This window comes from Mobula hypostoma, chromosome 20 (genome assembly GCF_963921235.1).
Source record: "Mobula hypostoma chromosome 20, sMobHyp1.1, whole genome shotgun sequence".
Lineage (NCBI taxonomy): Eukaryota > Metazoa > Chordata > Chondrichthyes > Myliobatiformes > Myliobatidae > Mobula > Mobula hypostoma.
The window spans coordinates 61,084,851-61,106,219 of record NC_086116.1 but is presented as its reverse complement, the minus strand read 5'-3'; the positions used below and the strand labels follow the sequence as shown (position 1 = coordinate 61,106,219).

The following is a 21,369-nucleotide window of genomic DNA, read 5'->3' as shown; positions in this document are numbered from 1 at the left end:
CAATGAACTCGTTTTCAAGGATTCATCATCACATGTTCTCAATATTTATTGCTTTCTTGCTTGTTTGTTCATTTATTTGTTTGTTTATTTATTTTTGTTTGTATTTGCACAGTTTGTTGTTCTTTTCCACGTTGGTTGTGTGTCTGTCCTTTGGGGTGCAGTCTTTCATTGATTCCAATGTGTTTCTTGTATTTACTATGAACGCCCACAAGAAAATGACTCTCGAGGTTGTAATGGTGACAAATATGTACTTCGAAAATAAACTTACCTTGAACTTTGAACACTTTATGTCGGCTGGCTGAGGCCATATTAAAGGTTAATCTACAATCTACATGTAGATTGGGTGAACCAAATTGGTAAGGGTGCTGAGGAAGAGGATTTCTTGGAATGTATGTGGGATGGTTTTTTTGAACCAACATGTCGAGGAACCAACTGGAGAGCAGGCTATTCCAGACTGGGTATTGAGCAATGAGGAACGGTTAATTAGCAATCTTGTCGTGAGAGGCCCCTTGGTTAAGAGTGACCATAATATGGTGGAATTCTTCATTAAGATGGAGAGTGACATAGTTAATTCAGAAACAAAGGTTCTGAACTTAAAGAAGGGTAACTTTGAAGGTATGAGACATGAATTAGCTAAGATAGACTGGCAAATGACACTTAAAGGGTTGACGGTGGATATGCAATGGCAAGCATTTAAAGATCGCATGGATGAACTACAACAATTGTTCATCCCAGTTTGGCAAAAGAATAAATCAAGGAAGGTAGTGCACCCATGGCTGACAAGGGAAATTAGGGATAGTATCAATTCTAAAGAAGAAGCATACAAATTAGCCAGAAAAAGTGGCTCACCTGAGGACTGGGAGAAATTCAGAGTTCAGCAGAGGAGGACAAAGGGCTTAATTAGGAAGAGGAAAAAAGAATATGAGAGGAAACTGGCAGGGAACATAAAAACTGACTGTAAAAGCTTTTATAGATATGTGAAAAGAAAAGATTGGTTAAGACAAATGTAGGTCCCCTACAGACAGAAACAGGTGAATTGATTATGGGGAGCAAGGACATGGCAGACCAATTGAATAATTACTTTGGTTCTGTCTTCACTAAGGAGGACATAAATAATCTTCCGGAAATAGTAGGGGACAAAGGGTCCAGTGAGATGGAGGAACTGAGGGAAATGCATGTCAGTAGGGAAGTGGTGTTAGGTAAATTGAAGGGATTAAAGGCAGATAAATCCCCAGGGCCAGATGGTCTGCATCCCAGAGTGCTTAAGGAAGTAGCCCAAGAAATAGTGCATGCATTAGTGATAATTTTTCAAAACTCTTTAGATTCTGGACTAGTTCCTGAGGATTGGAGGGTGGCTAATGTAACCCCACTTTTTAAAAAAGGAGGGAGAGAGAAACCAGGGAATTATAGACCGGTTAGCCTAACATTGGTGGTGGGGAAACTGCTAGAGTCAGTTATCAAAGATATGATAACAGCACATTTGGAAAGCGGTGAAATCATCAGACAAAGTCAGCATGGGTTTGTGAAAGGAAAATCATGTCTGACGAATCTCATAGAATTTTTTGAGGATGTAACTAGTAGAGTGGATAGGGGGGAACCAGTGGATGTGGTATATTTGGATTTTCAAAAGACTTTTGACAAGGTCCCACACAGGAGATTAGTGTGCAAACTTAAAGCACACGGTATTGGGGGTAAGGTATTGATGTGGTAGAGAATTGGTTGGCAGACAGGAAGCAAAGAGTGGGAATAAACGGGACCTTTTCAGAATGGCAGGCAGTGACTAGTGGGGTACCGCAAGGCTCAGTGCTGGGACCCCAGTTGTTTACAATATATATTAATGACTTGGATGAGGGAATTAAATGCAGCATCTCCAAGTTTGTGGATGACACAAAGCTGGGCGGCAGTGTTAGCTGTGAGGACGATGCTAAGAGGATGCAGGGTGACTTGGATAGGTTGGGTGAGTGGGCAAATTCATGGCAGATGCAATTTAATGTGGATAAATGTGAGGTTATCCACTTTGGTGGCAAAAACAGGAAAACAGATTATTATCTGAATGGTGGCCGATTAGGAAAAGAGGAGGTGCAACGAGACCTGGGTGTCATTATACACCAGTCATTGAAAGTGGGCATGCAGGTACAGCAGGCGGTGAAAAAGGCGAATGGTATGCTGGCATTTATAGCAAGAGGATTCGAGTACAGGAGCAGGGAGGTACTACTGCAGTTGTACAAGGCCTTGGTGAGACCACACCTGGAGTATTGTGTGCAGTTTTGGTCCCCTAATCTGAGGAAAGACATCCTTGCCATAGAGGGAGTACAAAGAAGGTTCACCAGATTGATTCCTGGGATGGCAGGACTTCAATTTGATGAAAGACTGGATGAACTAGGCTTATACTCGTTGGAATTTAGAAGATTGAGGGGGGATCTGATTGAAACATATAAAATCTTAAAGGGATTGGACAGGCTAAATGCAGGAAGATTGTTCCCGATGTTGGGGAAGTCCAGAACGAGGGGTCACAGTTTGAGGATAAAAGGGAAGCCTTTTAGGACCGAGTTTAGGAAAAAAATCTTCACACAGAGAGTGGTGAATCTGTGGAATTCTCTGCCACAGGAAACAGTTGAGGCCAGTTCATTGGCTATATTTAAGAGGGAGTTAGATATGGCCCATGTGGCTAAAGGGATCAGAGGGTATGGAGGGAAGGCTGGTACAGGGTTGGATGATCAGCCATGATCATACTGAATGGCGGTGCAGGCTCGAAGGGCCGAATGGCCTACTCCTGCACCTATTTTCTATGTTTCTATGTTACCAGTTTTAAAGTCATTGACGCGATCGGTTCACTGTGAGTTCTACTCTCCTCACTGTCGTTGATCACAGAAACGGCTCAGCTTTGCACAATCAAGACTGATTGAGGATTCACATTCTGACAAGGGCATTCAGACTGACCAGATTTCACCTTCAGGCAGAGAGCTGACGATAAGGGAGCCCTCCAGGAGGCTTCCACAACACCAGGGAGAATGTTTGGGACCACAAGATTGCTCTTGTTTTCAGGACAGAAAAACATTGTCCTCTTGCTGGACATGGCCAGTAAATTTGACACAAGGGAGGACAGTAGGATTGCTGCAAACACACACAACTAACAGTATTTAAAAACTGTTCACTTTAAGCACAGTGTAGTGTCTCACAGCCACACACGTGCACGTGACTAACACTAGTAGAGACTGTTCGGCAACAGTCTCCTGTCCCAATTAAGCAGCACAGTGTCCCAAATAACTGAAGGAAATCCCAGCTATTGATTAGTTTTTGTTCTTTAAGAATTTTCCCAAATAAGCAGCTGTCCTGATGAACTGATGGCCCAATTAACCAGAATCCACTGTCTTACCATTTTTCAAATTGTTAAAACGTCTCTAATTGACACAACAATTGTAGGCCGTATCTCGGGTAATGATGAGTTTGAGTACAGAGAGGAAATTAAGAACCTGGTGGCATGGTGCGAAGACAATAACCTATCTCTCAACGTCAGCAAGATGAAGAAATTGGTTGTTGACTTCAGAAGGAGTAGCGGACCGCACGACCCAATTTACATCGGTGGTGCGCAAGTGAAACAGGTCAAAAGCTTTAAGTTCCTCGGGGTCAATATCACAAATGACCTGACTTGGTCCAACCAAGCAGAGTTCACTGCCAAGAAGGCCCACCAGCGCCTTTACTTCCTGAGAAAACTAAAGAAATTTGGCCTGTCCCCTAAAACTCTCACTAATTTTTATAGATGCACCGTAGAAAGCATTCTTCTAGGGTGCATCACAACCTGGTATGGAAGTTGTCCTGTCCAAGACCGAAAGAAGCTGCAGAAGATTGTGAACACAGCGCAGCACATCACACAAACCAATCTTCCGTCCTTGGACTCACTTTACACCACATGCTGTCGGAGCAGTGCTGCCAGGATAATCAAGGACACGACCCACCCAGCCAACAGACTTTTCGTCCCTCTTCCCTCCGGAAGAATGCTGAGGAGCTTGAAGACTCATATGGCCAGATTTGGGAACAGCTTCTTTCCAACTGTGATAAGACCGCTGAGTGGATCCTGTCCTGGATCTGGGCCGTACCCTCCAAATATCCAGACCTGCCTCTCGGTTTTTTTGGACTACCTTACTTTCCATTTTTCTATTTTTTATTTATGATTTATAATTTAAATTTTTAATATTTACTAATTTTAACTATTTTAATATCTTTAATATTTAATATTTGTAATCCAGGGAGTGTGAAGCACAGAATCAAATATCGCTGTGATGATTGTACGTTCTAGTACCAATTGTTTGGCGACAATAAGTATTTATTATTATTATTATTAATAAGGAAATATACAACTTGAGACAATTAAGACAAACAGGCCTGTAATGTTCTAGGTTCTATGCAGATAGAAATTAAATATTAAATCTAGAAAAAAATAGTCATCTATTCCTTCCAGCAGGTTTCAAGAGCAAGTAGAATCATAGAGTTTTACAGCAGAGATCCAGGCTTTTTGGTTCGTCACTTATATCCCAACCTTTTCCCTCTTCTGCACTAATCTCATTTGCTCACATTAGGTCTATCTCCTCTAGCCCTGGCCTCTTTAAGTGTCTGTCTAAATATCCCATAAACATAATAACTGCAATTGATTCCACCACCATATCTGGTAAAAGATTCTAGAAGGCAACTACTCTTCGTAGGCTTGACTACTGTAATGGTGTCCTCACAGGTCTCAGTAAAAATCCCTCGGACTGCTGCAGCTCATTCAGAACTCCGCTGCTACAGTCCTCACTAAGAACCAGAAAGTAGAACATGTCACTCCAGTTTTCAGGTCACTACACTGGCTTCTTGTCCATCAGAGGATTGATTTCAAAATATTACTACTGGTTTATAAAGCACGGAATGGACTACGGTCAAAATACATCTCTGATCTCTTGCTGCATTATGAACCTTCCAGAGCTCTCAGATCGTCTGGAGTGGATTTGCTTCCCATCCCCAGGGTCAAAACTAAACATGGTAAGGCAGCCTTTAGTTACTACGTTCTACATATCTGGAATAACCTTCCAGAGGATCTGTAGTCTGCCCCAACTTTAAGCTCTTTTAAATCGAGGCTTAAAACTTTTCTTTTTACTGTAGCTTTTTAATTAGAATCTCCTGCACTGTAACTTTTATTTATCGCATGAATTTTTTGCGTGACTTAATTCTCTTTATATTGTCTGAAATTTGATGTTTGATTTCTACATTTTGTTCGATGTAAAACAGTTTGAACTGCCTTGTGTTTGATAAGTGTTGTACAAGTAAGCTTGTTTGCTTGCTCTGTGCATAGGTAGATTGGCCAGAAACAAATGTATTATGCATTTATGCATTGGGAACCCTGTGGAAGCCTGTGGTCTTCATGAGGAGTCTGACGACAGAAGACATTTGCTCCAGAATTGGCGACAGGTGAATGATAGTTTGAAATCTCTGCACTGGTTTTCCAGTTGTGTAGTTAACTATTTCTAATCCAGGCTTACATCTCACTCCCACTGTCAATGCTTGCTGGGGAATGAGTCAGTCCATGACCTCTGCAAACTTTACATGAAGGAAGGAGAGCACAGCTCGGGGATACCTGCAGTGTCAGTTCAGCCACCCAGCTGGTCTGGGAGTGAAGGCGAGATCTCCCTAGTGCCACAAGCTGTATTCACCCAACTAGAAATATCCCAGACCATCTGCTCATTATCACAATAGTGGGATTTTGTCATGCACTAACTAGCATCCATGTTTTCAACACCATAGTACAGACCACACTTCGCTGATCGCCTCAAAGGTCTTTGATACATACCTCCAAGGCGTCTATCATTCTTGGAGAAAGGAGGAAATTCAGGATGAGAATGGTTGGGTTCATTTTTGACCACTGCCTGTCCAATTCCTCATCATCATCCTGAGCACATTCCTCAACCTTTGTAGGACGTTACGAATGTAGGAAGAATCAGGAGTGGCCATTCACCTCCTTGTCCTTGCAACACCATCCAATAGGTCAGGGCTGATCTTTTACCTCAGCCTATCCTAATCTCAAATCACTCGAGCCACTTAATATCCAAACTACTTTTCAAAGAACATACATCAAAGTTGCTGGTGAACGCAGCAGGCCAAGCAGCATCTATAGGAAGAGGCGCAGTCGACGTTTCAGGCCGAGACCCTTCATCAGGACTAACTGAAGGAAGAGTGAGTAAGGGATTTGAAAGCTGGAGGGGGAGGGGCTTTTCAAAGGTTCTTTTTATTATCTAAGTAGGTATGCAGAATATAACTCTGAGATTTGTCTTCTCCAGATAGCCATAAAATACAGAAAAACCATAGAAGTAGATGAAAGAAAGAAATGTTTCATCTACTGAAGACAACTAGATGAACATCAGATGGGTATTGCAGCAGTCGGATGTTCAGTCTTGCATCTTTACTGCCCAGGCAGCCAAATTCCAAAAGTCACCTTTAAAATTGAATCGTGCAAACCACTGGGCTTCTGCCCACAAACAAGAGGAGTTGTTTTGGCATCACTGGCTGCTCCATCTGGTTTACAGGAACATTGAACATAGAAAATGGAAGAGTATGGCATGGAAGCAGACCTTTTTGCCCACAGTGCTGTGCTGAACCAATTAAACTTACAACCAAATGGCTAACTAAACTACATAATACCCATATCCTTCCATTTGCCTACCTAGACATCTCTTAAAAATCCCTAACGAGTCTGCCTCTACTACCACCCTAGCACATCAGGAAGGTGATGGGTGAACTGCCTGGGGTGGTGGTAGATGAATCATAAGGAAGTCACTCACCAAACCCTGGCGACAAATTACCCTCCCATTCCCTAATGAACTGTACCAATGGAAGCCATGAAAGGACCTTTGTCTGCACTCACGTGTTGTGGAGCACACACCAGCCGCAGTGAGGATCTCCTGAGCCCAGGCAATCAGAGCACGTCTTGTACTGTCCACATGCCTCCACGGGTACTCTGGTCAGCTAGAAACAAAAAAAAACAGGCAGAGCTTTAGTCAAGTATCGCTGTGGCATCAGGTTCATCAACTATGAGAAATTAGAAGCACAATATGTCATCAAAGACTCAAACAAACTTCTACAAATGTACAGTGGAAAGCATTCTGACTGATTGCATCACTACCTTTGAAGTTTGAACCTTGAACCTGGGATGGGGAACTCCAATTTACAGGAATGCAAGAGATCACAGAGAGCTATGGACTCAGTCAGTTCCATCAGGGCTCTCTCTGCCATCAAGGACAACTACTAGAGCGATTTCTCAAAAAGCAACATTCATCAAGGACCCAACTATACAGACCATGGCCTCTTCACACTGCTGCCAACGGAAGCCTGAAGTCCCACAGCACAAGGTTCAAAACATCTTCTTCCCCACTGCCATCAGTTTTTGAGCAACGCGAAAAATTCTAATTTTACCTCAAGACTATATCTTTCTCAACTTGCGATGAAGTTCAAAAGTACATTTGAAATTTGAACTTTACATTTGGACAAATACAGTACAGGACAAAAGTCTCAAGCACATATATATAGCGAGGGTGCCTAAGCTCTTTGCACGGTACTGTATTTGTCAACGTGGAGCAGAGAACAAGTTTGTAAATCTGGCAGGAGTAAAGGATGCTGGGAAAGTGAGGGTGGAGCACCGTGGGAGGAGTGTGGGACAAGTGGCAAAGGAGAAGTGCCAGGGCAAGGGGTGGCATGGGTGTACACACACCAGCCCCGAGACACCAGGCAAGGTCATTTGATTCCAAACAATTGGTTTATTGATCATTACAGAACATCACCCTGGTGTTTCCTGCTCCCTCCCCTCTCCCTTCCCCTTTTCCCAACCATGATTCCCCTCTCCCTGCCTCTTTCCCACTCTCAGTCCACAATATAGACCCATATCAGAGTCAGGTTTATCATCACTCACATATGTCATGATTTCTTTTGTGGCAGCAGTACAGTGCAATACATAAAATTATTACAGTACTGTGCAAAAGTCTTAGGCACCCTACCTATGTATATGTGTGTGTATATATATACTCAAGACTTTTACATTTAATGTATATGTCATGACACACTACCCTGAGATTCGTTTCTTGCAGGCAGTCACGGCAGAACAAAAAAATACAATAGAATCAATAAAAAACTACACACAAAGACTGTCAAACAACTAATGTGCAAAAGAAGACAAACTGTAAATACAAAAAAATCACATAAATAAATAAGTAAATAAATAATATTTAGAACATGAATTGTAGAGTCCTTGAAAGTGAGTCCATAAAGTGATATTGTTATATTATTTTTTATATTGTATCATGTAAATCATAATAATTTGTGCAAATTTATGTTGATGTTTCCTATTATAATGTGCTGTGCTGCTGCAAAATGCTCATTTTCATGGAATTTACACCCAGTGTACGAATGTCCGTGACTTGATGCATTGTACAGCACGCTACAAGCAGTTGTAATGTCGAGGTCAGTACCAGAGTATGCAAGGCACACAAAATGCCAGAGGAACTCAGCAAATCACACAGCATCTACAGAGAGCAATAACCAGATGATATTTTGGACCAAGACACTTCATTAGGACTCTGACACGTCTCGGTCTGATACTTTGACTCTTTATTCCTCTCCATAGATGCTGTCTGACTGCTGAGTTCCTCCAGTGTTTTGTATGTGTCACTCTAGATTTCCAGCCCGTGCCGAATCTCTTGTGTTTAAAGAATGCAAGGCTCTCTACCAGAGGCAGTGATACAGAGCTGGGCCAACAACAGAAGGTCAGGGCCTGGGCCATAGATCCTGACACACCAGACCAGAGGCAGTTCCTCTGAGCCTGAGAAACAAGAACCACAGTCAGTTACACATAATATTAGGTTAATCATGTGTGAGGTATAATTTGTAAAACATGATTACTGAGATATGATGTGATATTTCATTAATAAGATTAGTGATATGACATTTGGTTTGCGATGTTTAGATACATCTTGTGATGTGATCTATGAATTGAGGGAAGATAGGTGGTAATTGATTTATGATACGTGATACGTGATACACCGTTGTGAAATGTTGAGTAAACATCATTTAACACAAATCTGCTTCATATAAAAACAATACGCTCCAATCAGCAGCTGCAGAAAAAGCAGGCTAATGTTTTTACCCTGCCTCAGAAAAATACAGTGCTGCAGTGAAGGTACTCTGCCACACAACGCAACTTCTCTCTTCCCATTATAATTCCATAACCTTTCACATTTCCAGCATAAATTATTTATCTCGAATCCTGCTGGAACCATGAGCCCCTGACCCTCGTGCCATCCCTCACTCGGTCTTACAATGCCTGCACTGTGCGCGGAGCTGTTACGTATCCTGTGTTTAAACCTTCCGAGACAAATTTACACTTTTCTTAACAAGGAGAAAGGTGAATGAGGCTACTCCAGCATCAGTCATTCCCAAGGGAAGTTTCATAGTAGTTAGGAAACTGCGCCAGTCATCCAGAAATGTGCAAAAACAAAGCCAATTTCAATAACAGTTTTCCCAAATAAATGCATTAATAACTTCATTAATAACTAACAGAACAGTTATTACCCCTCAACCAACAGGAATTCTGCAGATGCTGGAAATTCAAGCAACATACATCAAAGTTGCTGGTGTACGCAGCAGGCCAAGCAGCATCGAAAGGAAGAGGCGCAGTCGACGTTTCAGGCCGAGACCCTTCGTCAGGACTAACTGAAGGAAGAGTGAGTAAGGGACTTGAAAGCTGGAGGGGGAGGGGGAGATCCAAAATGATAGGAGAAGACAGGAGGGGGAGGGATAGAGCCGAGAGCTGGACAGGTGATAGGCAAAAGGGGATACGAGAGGATCATGGGACAGGAGGTCCGGGAAGAAAGACAAGGGGGGGGGCGGTGACCCAGAGGATGGGCAAGAGGTATATTCAGAGGGACAGAGGGAGAAAAAGGAGAGTGAGAGAAAGAATGTGTGCATAAAAATGAGTAACAGATGGGGTACGAGGGGGAGGTGGGGCCTTAGCGGAAGTTAGAGAAGTCAATGTTCATGCCATCAGGTTGGAGGCTACCCAGACGGAATATAAGGTGTTGTTCCTCCAACCTGAGTGTGGCTTCATCTTTACAGTAGAGGAGGCCGTGGATAGACATGTCAGAATGGGAATGGGATGTGGAATTAAAATGTGTGGCCACTGGGAGATCCTGCTTTCTCTGGCGGACAGAGCGTAGATGTTCAGCAAAGCGGTCTCCCAGTCTGCGTCGGGTCTCACCAATATATAAAAGGCCACATCGGGAGCACCGGACGCAGTATATCACCCCAGTCGACTCACAGGTGAAGTGATGCCTCACCTGGAAGGACTGTTTGGGGCCCTGAATGGTGGTAAGGGAGGAAGTATAAGGGCATGTGTAGCACTTGTTCCGCTTACACGGATAAGTACCAGGAGGGAGATCAGTGGGGAGGGATGGGGGGGACGAATGGACAAGGGAGTTGTGTAGGGAGCGATCCCTGCAGAATGCAGAGAGAGGGGGGGAGGTAAAGATGTGCTTAGTGGTGGGATCCCGTTGGAGGTGGCAGAAGTACCCCATCTGTTACTCACTTTTATGCACACATTCTTTCTCTCACTCTCCTTTTTCTCCCTTTGTCCCTCTGAATATACCTCTTGCCCATCCTCTGGGTCACCCCGCCCCCCTTGTCTTTCTTCCCGGACCTCCTGTCCCATGATCCTCTCGTATCCCCTTTTGCCTATCACCTGTCCAGCTCTCAGCTCTATCCCTCCCCCTCCTGTCTTCTCCTATCATTTTGCATCTCCCCCTCCCCCTCCAGCTTTCAAATCCCTTACTCACTCTTCCTTCAGTTAGTCCTGACGAAGGGTCTCGGCCTGAAACGTCGATTGCGCCTCTTCCTATAGATGCTGCTTGGCCTGCTGCATTCACCAGCAACTTTGATGTATATTACCCCTCAACCATCAGGTTCCTGAACCAGAATCAGAATCTGGTTTAGTATCACTGACATATGTTGTGAAATTTGTTAATGTAGTGGCAGCAGTACAATGCAGTACATAATAGTGAAAAAACTGTAAATTACTGTAGGTATATAGCAAGTATATATGGAGGACTTAGGCAAATTGGAAGAATGGGCAAAAAAGTGGCAGGTGGGACACAGTGTTGAGAAGTGGATGATAATGCATTTTGGTAAAAGGAACAATAGTGCAACTATTATCTAAATGGGGAGAAAATTCAAACATCAGAGGTGCAAAGGGACTTAAGAGATCCAATGCAAGACTCCCAAGAAGGCTAATTTGCAGGTTGAGTCTGTGGTAAAGAAGGCGAATGCAATGTTGGCATTTATTTCAAGGGGAATACAATATAAAAGCAAGGAGATAATGCTAGTCAGGCCGCACTTGGAGCGTTGTCAACAGTTTTGGGCCCTATAACTCAGAAAGGATGTGTTGTCATTGGAGAGAATCTAGAGGAGGTTCACGAGAATGATTCTGGGAGTGAAGGGGTTAACAAATGAGGAGCATTTGGCAGCTTTGGGCCTGCACTCACTGGAATTTAGAAGAATGTGGGGGATCTCACTGAAACCTACCAAATGTTGAAAGGACTAGATAAGGTGAATGTGGAGAGGTTGTTTCCTTTGGTGGGGGTAGCCTCAAAATTGAAGGGCGATTCTTTAGAAGAGAGGTAAGGAGATTTTTTTTTTAGCCAGAAAGCAATGAATCTACCCCAGACTGCAGAGGAGGCCATCCATGTTCGTGGGTATATTTAAAGCGGAATTTGATAGTTTCCTGTTCGGTCAGGGCATCAAAGGATATGGCAAGGCGGCAGGTGTACAGGGTTGAGTGGGATCTGGGATCAACCATGATGGAATGGCAGAGCAGACTCAATTGGCTGAATAGCCTAATTCTGCTCCTATGTCTTATGGTCTTATATATATTAAATAGTCATATTAAATAACTAGTGCAAAAATAGAAATAAAAATAGGTAGTGAGGTAACGTCCATGGGTTCAATGTCCCACTCAGAAATTGGATGGCAGGGAGGAAGAAACTGTTCCTGAACCGTTGAGTGTGTGCCTTCAGGCTCCTGTACCTCCTTCCTGATGGTAGCAATAAGAACAAGGCATGACCTGGGTGATTGGGGTCCTGAATGATGGATGCTGCCTTTTTGAGGCACTACTCCCTGAGGATGTCCTAGATACAACAGAGGCTAGTGCTCATGATGGAGTGGATAACAAGTGTGGATAATTTCATTCACCTCAACAATGAACTGATTCCACAACCTACGGACTCACTTTCAAGGGCTCTACAACTCATGTTCTCAAGATTTATTACGTATTTATGTATTATTATTTTGCTTTTTCTTTTATTATTTGCACAGTTTGTTGCCATTTGCAAATTGATTGTATTTGTTGTGTGCGGTTGGTACTTGCACTTAGGAAAGCCAACGATTCTGACTATTGATTGATCATTCAACCATAAGGCTCCTGAGACAGCGTGGATAACTCTGCTCACCTCAACAATGAACCGATCACCGAACTAGATTTTCAAGGACTCTATACAACTCATGTTCTCCATATTATTTATGTATGCATGTATTTATTTATTATTGTAATTATTTTATTTTATTTTATTTGTTTGTATTTGTCCAGTTTGAATTCTTTTCCACATTTGTTGTTTGTCAGTCTTTTTCTGTGTGTAGTTTCTCATTGCTTCTATTGTATTTCTTTGTTCTAATGTGAATGCCCGCTGGTAGGGTGCTACAACAGTGTTGCGGTTATCACGAAGCTATTACAGCTCGTGCCGTTTCAGAGTTCAATTCCAGCAGCGTCTGTAAGGAGCCTCTGTACTTCCTCTCCACAGAATGTGTGGGTTTTACCCAGGTGCTCTGGTTTCCTCCCACAGTCCACAGACAAAGCAGGTTGGTTAATTGTTCATTGAAAGTTGTCCTATGATTAGGGTTAGGGTTAACTGGGGCTGTGTGGTTGCAGAGGCAGTGTGGCTCGAAGCACTGGAAGGCCTATTTCATGCTGTATCTTGAAATAAACAAATAAACAATGAATCTCAGGGATGTATATGGTGACATCTATGTACTTTGATAATAAATTTACTTTGAACTTTGAATTCGGTTAACTAACCTGGAGTAAAACTCTAGCATTAAGAGTGATGGCTCTATGATGCAGAAACACATCATGTTCACTAAAGTCCTCCAAGGGAGGAAAGCCGTTGCTTTTATTCCGTCTGGCTTATATGTGTCTTCTGACACATTGCTGCACCTGAAATCTGAACTGCCCTCTAAAAACACACCTGCAAACTCTTCCACTTTGGAGAACACAGCTTTGCCAAGACCCTCACGTACAACGAAATCTAAAAGCCAAAGCTGGGTTAGAATCAAAGCGCCCGGTCCAATGATCCATTAGCAAACTTCCGTGGATGCAGAACAGCTGAGACAGAAACACCCTCTGCAAGTACCAGCTGAGCTGCTGAAGATTTCTGATGCTCTGATTTTTGATTTCAGCTTGCCACAGTTAGATGGGGACATGGGCATTTCTGCATCATTCACCACACCGCACTGAGTCAAAACAGTTTTAAACTACTGGGAATTCATGTGCATTCCTCACAGCACCAGTGTCAGCACACTGCATCATTATCTACTGAAATCAAACCATAACATTCAGCTGGTGAGGGGCAGAGTCATCAGCAAATCACAAACCATGCATCACATCACAAAGCAGATCTCACAAATCCGAAACCAAACATAAACTCAATCTAGCTGTGATTCTTACAACTTGCATGCTTTTAAAGAGTAAATTTTATTGTCACTAGGCAAGGAATGATAAAAATGTATCCATGTCACACATAAACACTCACACAAACACATACACTTGCCCATATACACTCACACAAACACAATCACACAACACACACATACTCATACACAAGCACATCCATACACACACTCACACAAATACATATACACTCACACAAACACACTCACACAACACATACATACTCACACAAACACACATACATACACACAAGCACACACACACTCACACAAACACACACATACTCACACAAACACATACACTCACACAAACACACACACTCACACAAACACACACATACTCACACAAACACATACACTCACACAAACACATACACACTCAGACACGTATTCACACACATACATCCTCACACACAAACACACACATACTCACACAAACATATACGTACTCACACGAACACATATGTACTCAAACACACAAACACTCACAAGCACACACATACTCAGACAAACACACACACACACAAGCACATATGCACACATACACATTCATACAAACACATAAGCACACACACACACACACACACACTCCCATAAACACACTCACACATCTGTCGTGACAGTCAGTTACTGTCATTTCCCACTGCTTAAGGCAAGCAACTCTATTGCTCCTTTGTTAACTACTCCTGGTTTCCTCTGACTGTTACTTCATGAGTTTCATTTACATAGCCCCTTCCACAACCTATTTGGACTCTCCCAATATCGTAACTTTTGTTGTGAAGTAGAAAATGCAGTAATCACTTTCTGCACATCAAAGTCCAAGGAACAGCGATAGGCTAATCAGCAAGCAGGGTCTGTTTGAGCGATGTTATTGAGGGTGGAACATTGACCAAGGGTTTGGGACAGAACCTGCCTGCTCTTCTTCATAACTGTGTGCTAGGATAGAAAATAGCAGACCATGCCTGCAGTTAACACCAACAACATAAGGCAGGACCTCTTACAGTGTGGTATTAGCCTGTCAGCATCCATTCTGTGCTCAACACCTTGCAGTGGGGATTTGAACTTCAAAATATGTTTTCATGTGAATAAAGTGCAGGCAGGTACATCCTTGTACAACCAAACTGAACACATAAAATTCAATGTATACTCTTATGAGGAGCATATGATGGCTATAGCCCTGAACTCAGTTGAGCTTAGGAGAATTGCGGGTGGGGGGAATGTTATTGAAACCTACGAAATATTGAAGGCTTAGAGAGAGTGGATATGAAGAGGATGTTTTCTATAGTGGGTGAGTCTAGGACTAGAGCTCACAGCTACAGATTACAACGACGTCCATTTACGGTCATAGTAATAGAAAACAACAGCACAAAAACAGGCCCTTCAGCCCATTTAGTCTGTGCCAAATCATCTAAACTGCCTGCTCCCATCGATCTGCACCGGGACCATAGCCCTCCATACCCCAATCATCCATGTTCTTATCCAAACTTCTCTTAAACATTGAAATCGAGCCTGCATGCACCACTTGCACTGGCAGCTCATTCCACACTTTCACAACCCTCTGAGTGAAGAAGTTTCTCCTCAAGTTCCATTTAAATTTCTCACCTTTCACCCTTAACCCATGACCTCCAGATGCAGTCCACTCAACCTCAAAGGTAAAAGCTTGCTTGCATTTACCCTATCTAATCCCCTCATAATTTTGTATACTCTATCAAATCTCCTCTCAATCTTGTACATTCCAAAGAATAAAGTCCTAACCTATTCAATTTTTCCATATAACTCAGGTCCTCCAAATCTGGCAACTTCCTTGTAAATCTTCTCTGTACTCTTTCAACCTTATTTACATGTTTCCTGCAGGTAGGTGACCAAGACTGCACATAATACTCCAGATTAGACCTCACCAACGTCTTGTTCGACATCAACATAACAGCCCATCTCCCGTAATCAATGCTTTGCGTTATGAAGGCCAATGAACAGAGATGAGGAGGAATTTCTTTAGCCAGAGGGCAGTGAATCTGTGGAATTCACTGCCGCAGATGGCTGTGGAGGCCAAGTCATTGGGTATATTTAAAGCAGAGGTTGATAGGTTCTTCATTAGTAAGGGTGCCCAAGGTTTTGGGGAGAAGGCAGGAGAATAGTGTTGCAAGGGATAATAAATCAGCCATGATAGAATGGCAGAGCAGACTCAATGAGCCAAATGGCTACATTCTGCTTCTATATCTGATGGTGTTTTGGGGATAAAGCGCAGGCAAGTGAACACTTCTGCAACTACACTGAACACATAAAGTGCGGAGTCACACACTGTAAGGATGGGTGAGTAAAGTTCCATGGCAAGAGTCAAAGGACAGCCACGGTCCCTCAGCAAAGAGGTCAGAAACAAGGGGACATGTTCTCGAACAGAATAACTGGTGGAAAGATTAGAAGAAAGTTTGGTAAATATTTCAGCCTGAAATATTTGGAAGTCACGGCCTGAAGGAGTATTGAAGGCAGAAACATTTAAGATGTAAAACTCAGCAGGTTGAGCAGCAACTGTGACAGGAAAAGAGCTGTCGACATTTCAGGTCATTGAACGTATACCTGTACAGTACAGGATCAGTCCTTTGGCCCACAATGTTACGTCAATCCAATTAAACTGGTAATCAAACGGGCAACCTAACTAATCCCCTCTGCCTACACAGTGGCCATGTCCTTCCATTTTCTCACATCCATGTGCCTGTCTGAACATCTCTTAAACTTAGACCGGATAGACCGGATATTGAACTTTATACTGTTGGACTTCGGCCACATTCCACCGTGATACAACACTTGGCGGCACGGGAGGTCGTTCCTGCCTGTGGCCATCGAACATGCAGCTCCTCCCGTGGAGGGTCAGACACTCTGAGCCAATAGACTGGTCCTGGACTTATTTTCCATCTGGCATAGTTTGCGTTTTGTTGTTTGATTGTTTGTGGTTTTTGTATTGCTATAGTTACGCTCTATCCTTGGTTGGTGCGGCTGTAACGAAACCAAATTTCCCTCGGGATTAATAAAGTATATCTATCTATCTGAAAGCCTGTAATGTATCTGCCTCTACCACCACCCCAGACTGTGCATTCCAGACATCCACCACCATTCTGTGTAAAAATACTACTCCTCACACCTCCTTTGAAATTACCCTCTCTCACCTTAAATACATGCCCTCTGGAGATCTGATAGCGATTTATGAGATTATGAGAAGCGTAGATAGCATAGGCAGAAAGACATTATCTGCCTATGCTATCTACGCTTCTCATAATCTCATAAATCGCTATCAGATCTCCCCTCAGCCTCTGCAGCTCCAGGTTGTCCAACCTCTCATTATGACATGTGCCCTCAAATCCAGGCAGCATCCTGGTAAATCGTAACTCTTGCAGAAGTTTGAACCAGAACGTCGACATTTCCTGTTCCCCACCCACAGATGCCGCTCAACCGGCCGAGTCATTGCAGCAGGTAGTTTGCCGCATCTGCAGTCTCTCAGGTCAACATTTAAGAAGCAGCTGAGGAACAGCTGAAGAATTGTAATCCGGAGGGCTTGGAAACAGGATTTTAGTCAAAAGTCCACATTTTGATAAGTGAAACACAACGATCTAAATTGCCTCTCACTACACTATGAACTGCTAAGTTATCCAGTGTCTTGCCCAACACCCTTAACGTGAAGACTATAAGACATAGGAGCAGAATTAGGCCAGTTGGCCCATTGAGTCTGCTTCAACATTTCATCATTGCTGATTTGTTAGCTCTCTCAACCCCATATCCTTCAAGAGGACCACAACCTTGTCATAGGGCTTGCATAACTGAATGACCCGGAGAGCTACGTTGGCTGGAGTCAGGGCTTTCAAATCTTGGCTATTGGTAGGGTCATCCATGCCAAACAGGTCAAAGGGTAGAGGCCAGTCTGAGTGATTCACTGGTCCTCCAGGTTCAGGGGTTCAGCTCAGGGCCAACAACCCTGACTGGTCAAACAAAATTATTACAGAAGCAGCAGTGAAGAATCCTCCTATATCTGAGTGCAGCTGAGGTCCCTGAACCACAGCTGGGACACAGTAGAGAAGGTGGCCCCGGAGAAACAGAGAAAGAGGACCTCCATTGCTGCCCTAAACACCAGCGGCAAAACGAACTAACAACCCCATATAACACTACCGCACAGAAACAGGCCCTTCAGCCCACTTAGTCTGTGCTGAACCATTAGACTGTCTAGTCCCATCAACCTGCACCAGGACCATAACTCTTCATACCCCTCCCATCTATGTACTTATCCAAATTTCTCGTAAATATTGAAATCGACCCCTCATCCACACTTGCACTGGAAGCTCGTTCCACACTCTCAACACTCTCATGTTCCCCTTAAATATTTCACCTTTCACCCTTAACCTATAACCTCTAGTTGTAGTCTCACCCAATCTCAGTGAAAAAAAACCTGCTTGCATTTACCTTATCTATACCCCTCATAATTTTGTGTACCGATATCAAATCTGCCCTCAATCTTCTACGTTCTGGGGAACAAGGTCCTAACCTATTCAACCCTTCCCTATAACTCAGGTTCTGGAGGCCCAGCAACAGCCTTGTAAATGTTCTTTCAATTTTATTTCAGTCTCCTGCCTTCTTCCTGCGACCTTTGACACCCTTTACTGATCAAGAACCTATCAGCCCCCGCTTTAAATACACCCAGTGATCTGGCCTCCACAGCCGTTTGTGGCAATGAATTGCACAGCTAACAGCTAATTCAGTGAACTTGCTATGGTTGGGATCTTACTGTGCAGCTAGGTGCTGTTGTATTGACCTGTGCCAAGGGACTTGAAGCATACCCCGCTGCCTGTGACTTGGTGGAGGCTTTGAAAAGTGGTGTAAAGGTGGGCAGTGGGGCCAGGGGAGCAAAGTCTGTAATGCAAGCTGTTCTGCATGCATGCTCTGTGCATGAGCAGGCACGGACAGCAAACATAAATCAGCACAAAAAAAGCAGCCCTTTATAAATAAAATACTGATCAATAGCCGACGCTGTGAAAGCTAATTGTTTTATTCCGCCTCTCTGTGCTTCTAACAGCAGATACAATCCATTATTGAGGATGTCAGCCAAACCACGACAGTCAGCAGCGGTGGACCCAGTGCACTGGAAAGGCAGAATGGGGCAGCTCTCCCCCTCGCCATTCACAACGTTCAATAGCTTCTCATTCCACAAAAGTGCAAAAGGCAAGAAAGAAAACAAAAAAATCAATTTAGAGCAGGGCCACGTGAAAAATCACAGTTCCTTGATTTCCCACAGGGAGACTAGTTTGTTACTTCACAGCAATGATTACCACAGGATGAAAAGAAACGAAAGCAAATAATGCTTTTGACTGAAAGCAGCCATTCATCCGATGGGATCATAGCTCCTATCTGATGAGGATTGAGACTGCCTTTAATTCACACTCCGCCCGACAAATAAAAGTGGATTCCCTGGAGACATAAGAGCCAGCAGATACAGGGATCCACAGTGGGGAGCTAACTGCTGGAGGAACTCAAAGGGTCAGGCAGCATCTGTGGAAGGAAATGTTCAGGGTGACATTTCGGGCCGAGGCCCTCCACCCGGTCTGAAACATGGAGGTGAGAGGAAGGTGGGGGCCAAGGACTGGCGAGCAGTAGGTGGATCCAGGTGAGCAGGGACACGCAGACAGAGGAGGGAAGAGTGGAAATAGTGAAGGAGACTGGAAGGTGACAGGTGGAGGCAACAAAGTACAGCAGATGGTGGAATCCGAGAGGAAGGGAAGGCGGATCGTGGAACCGATGAATGGAGGTGGGGTGAGCGGGTGAGAGCAGTGGGGAAAGGGGTTCAATGGAGTGGGTAGAGGAGGGGAAAGAATCAGGGGGATGAGAGACTGGGGGCCGGTGTAGGAGGATCAGGAGAGACAAAAGGAACAGGGGGACGTAAAATGATAAAGGTTAGATTTATTTATCACATTTCAGTGAAATGTGTTGTTTGTATCAATGCCTGACATACTCCGAGGCTGCACTGGGCAGCTCGCAAGTATCTCCATGCTTCTCGTGCCAACAAAGCATGCTCACAATTTATGGATATCTTTGGAATGTGGGCAATCACCGGGACAATGTACAAAATTTACAGACAGTGACGGGAATTGAACCCTGACCTGCTGTGACAGTGTTACGCTAGCCACTATGCTAGAGTGCTGCAGGTAAGCCGAAATTGAAGAATCCATCGTTCATGGGTTCACAGATTCATCTTAGATGCATTGGAGGAAGCACCACCCCTCAACGTCCTGTCAACACCCACAGTTTCACACATCATATTGCCAACTGGAAAGCAAGCAGACTTCCTGTCACCTACTTGGGTAACTGGTGATCAAACTGCTGTGCTTCCTCCCTCAGAGTTGATATTTTTAAATTGTGCTTTGAAAACTAATACACATATTTTGGTTGCCTGTAGTCCAGTACTGAATGATGGGTTCTAAATAAATCTAGGATAGACTCCCTTCCCTTCCTTTCCAGTCCTGATGAAAGGTCTTGGCCCAAGACATCAACTACTAATTCGTTTCCATAAATGCTGCCTGACCTGCTGAGTTCCTTCTGCATCTTGTATGTGTTACTCTGACTGCCTAATCTCAGACTCAATGCCTGTACTAGCTGAGACTTTTCACAGAGATCTGAGGGGAATCTACAGCAGTGTAGTGGTCAGCCAGATGCAATTACAACTTGGGGACATCAGGGTTCAGAGTTCCATTCCGACGTCATCTCCAAGGAGCCTGTACGTCCTCCCCATGGAGTGCATGGGTTTCCCCTGGATGCTCCGGTTTCCTCCTACAGTACAAAGACGTACCAAGTATGTTGGTTACTGTAAGTTGTCCCGTGGTTAGGCTAGGGTTAAGTCAGAGGTTGGTGGGCAGCATGGCTCGAAGGGCCGGAAGGGCCTCTTCTGCAGTGTGTTTCTAAATAAATGAACAAATGCCTTAAAGGACAGCGAGGGTTAGAAGTGACAGGGTCACTTTATTCGAAGCTGGCAGAGGTTCGGTGGGCTGAATAGTCTCCCATGCACTGACATAACTCTATGATTCTCTAAATCCTGGATTGACTCCAGGGCAATCCTAAATGTTTAGTTATCCTAATTAAGCCAGGCAACAGATGTAATGAACTCTGACAAAAATAGTTTTGAAAACCAGAGCTGCTGGAGGACAACCATTGCTAATTTCATGGAGTCACACCAACCCAGGCTCTAACGGCAGCCTCATCTGAGTCGCCCTAACGACTCTGTCCATTAGGAAGAGGAATGATACAATAACCCTGCCACAAAGTGGTGATTAGATTATTAGGCAAGGACAGGTCAGCTCAGCTGAATCTGCCTACATTTTTCCCAACTCAAACTACCAGCTGATTTGAAATGAAATTCAGATCTTAGCCTGGATGGGTCATGACTGTAAATTACTGGATTGCTATAGAAACCTACCTGCTTCTCGAATGTCCTCGGGGAATCTGCCGCCCCACAAAGTGGCTGACTCTGGACTGGTCTCACAAACCAGTCAGTTCAAGGGCAAGGCTTGTAAATGCTGGCCTTGCGACCGATACCATGACCCTGCAGAA

General features: G+C 43.8%; 1 protein-coding gene across 6 annotated transcripts in view; it reads right to left on the bottom strand.

Annotated features, from left to right (window-relative positions):
* Nucleotides 1-21,369, bottom strand: part of plxna4 (plexin A4) — an 804,472-nt gene that overhangs the window by 343,914 nt on the left and 439,189 nt on the right. For all 6 annotated transcript variants that reach the window (XM_063073049.1, XM_063073048.1, XM_063073050.1 and 3 more), the window contains one exon: nucleotides 6,893-6,993. In XM_063073049.1, coding sequence (XP_062929119.1) covers nucleotides 6,893-6,993 — 101 coding nt within the window. The remainder of the gene's footprint in view (nucleotides 1-6,892; nucleotides 6,994-21,369) is intronic.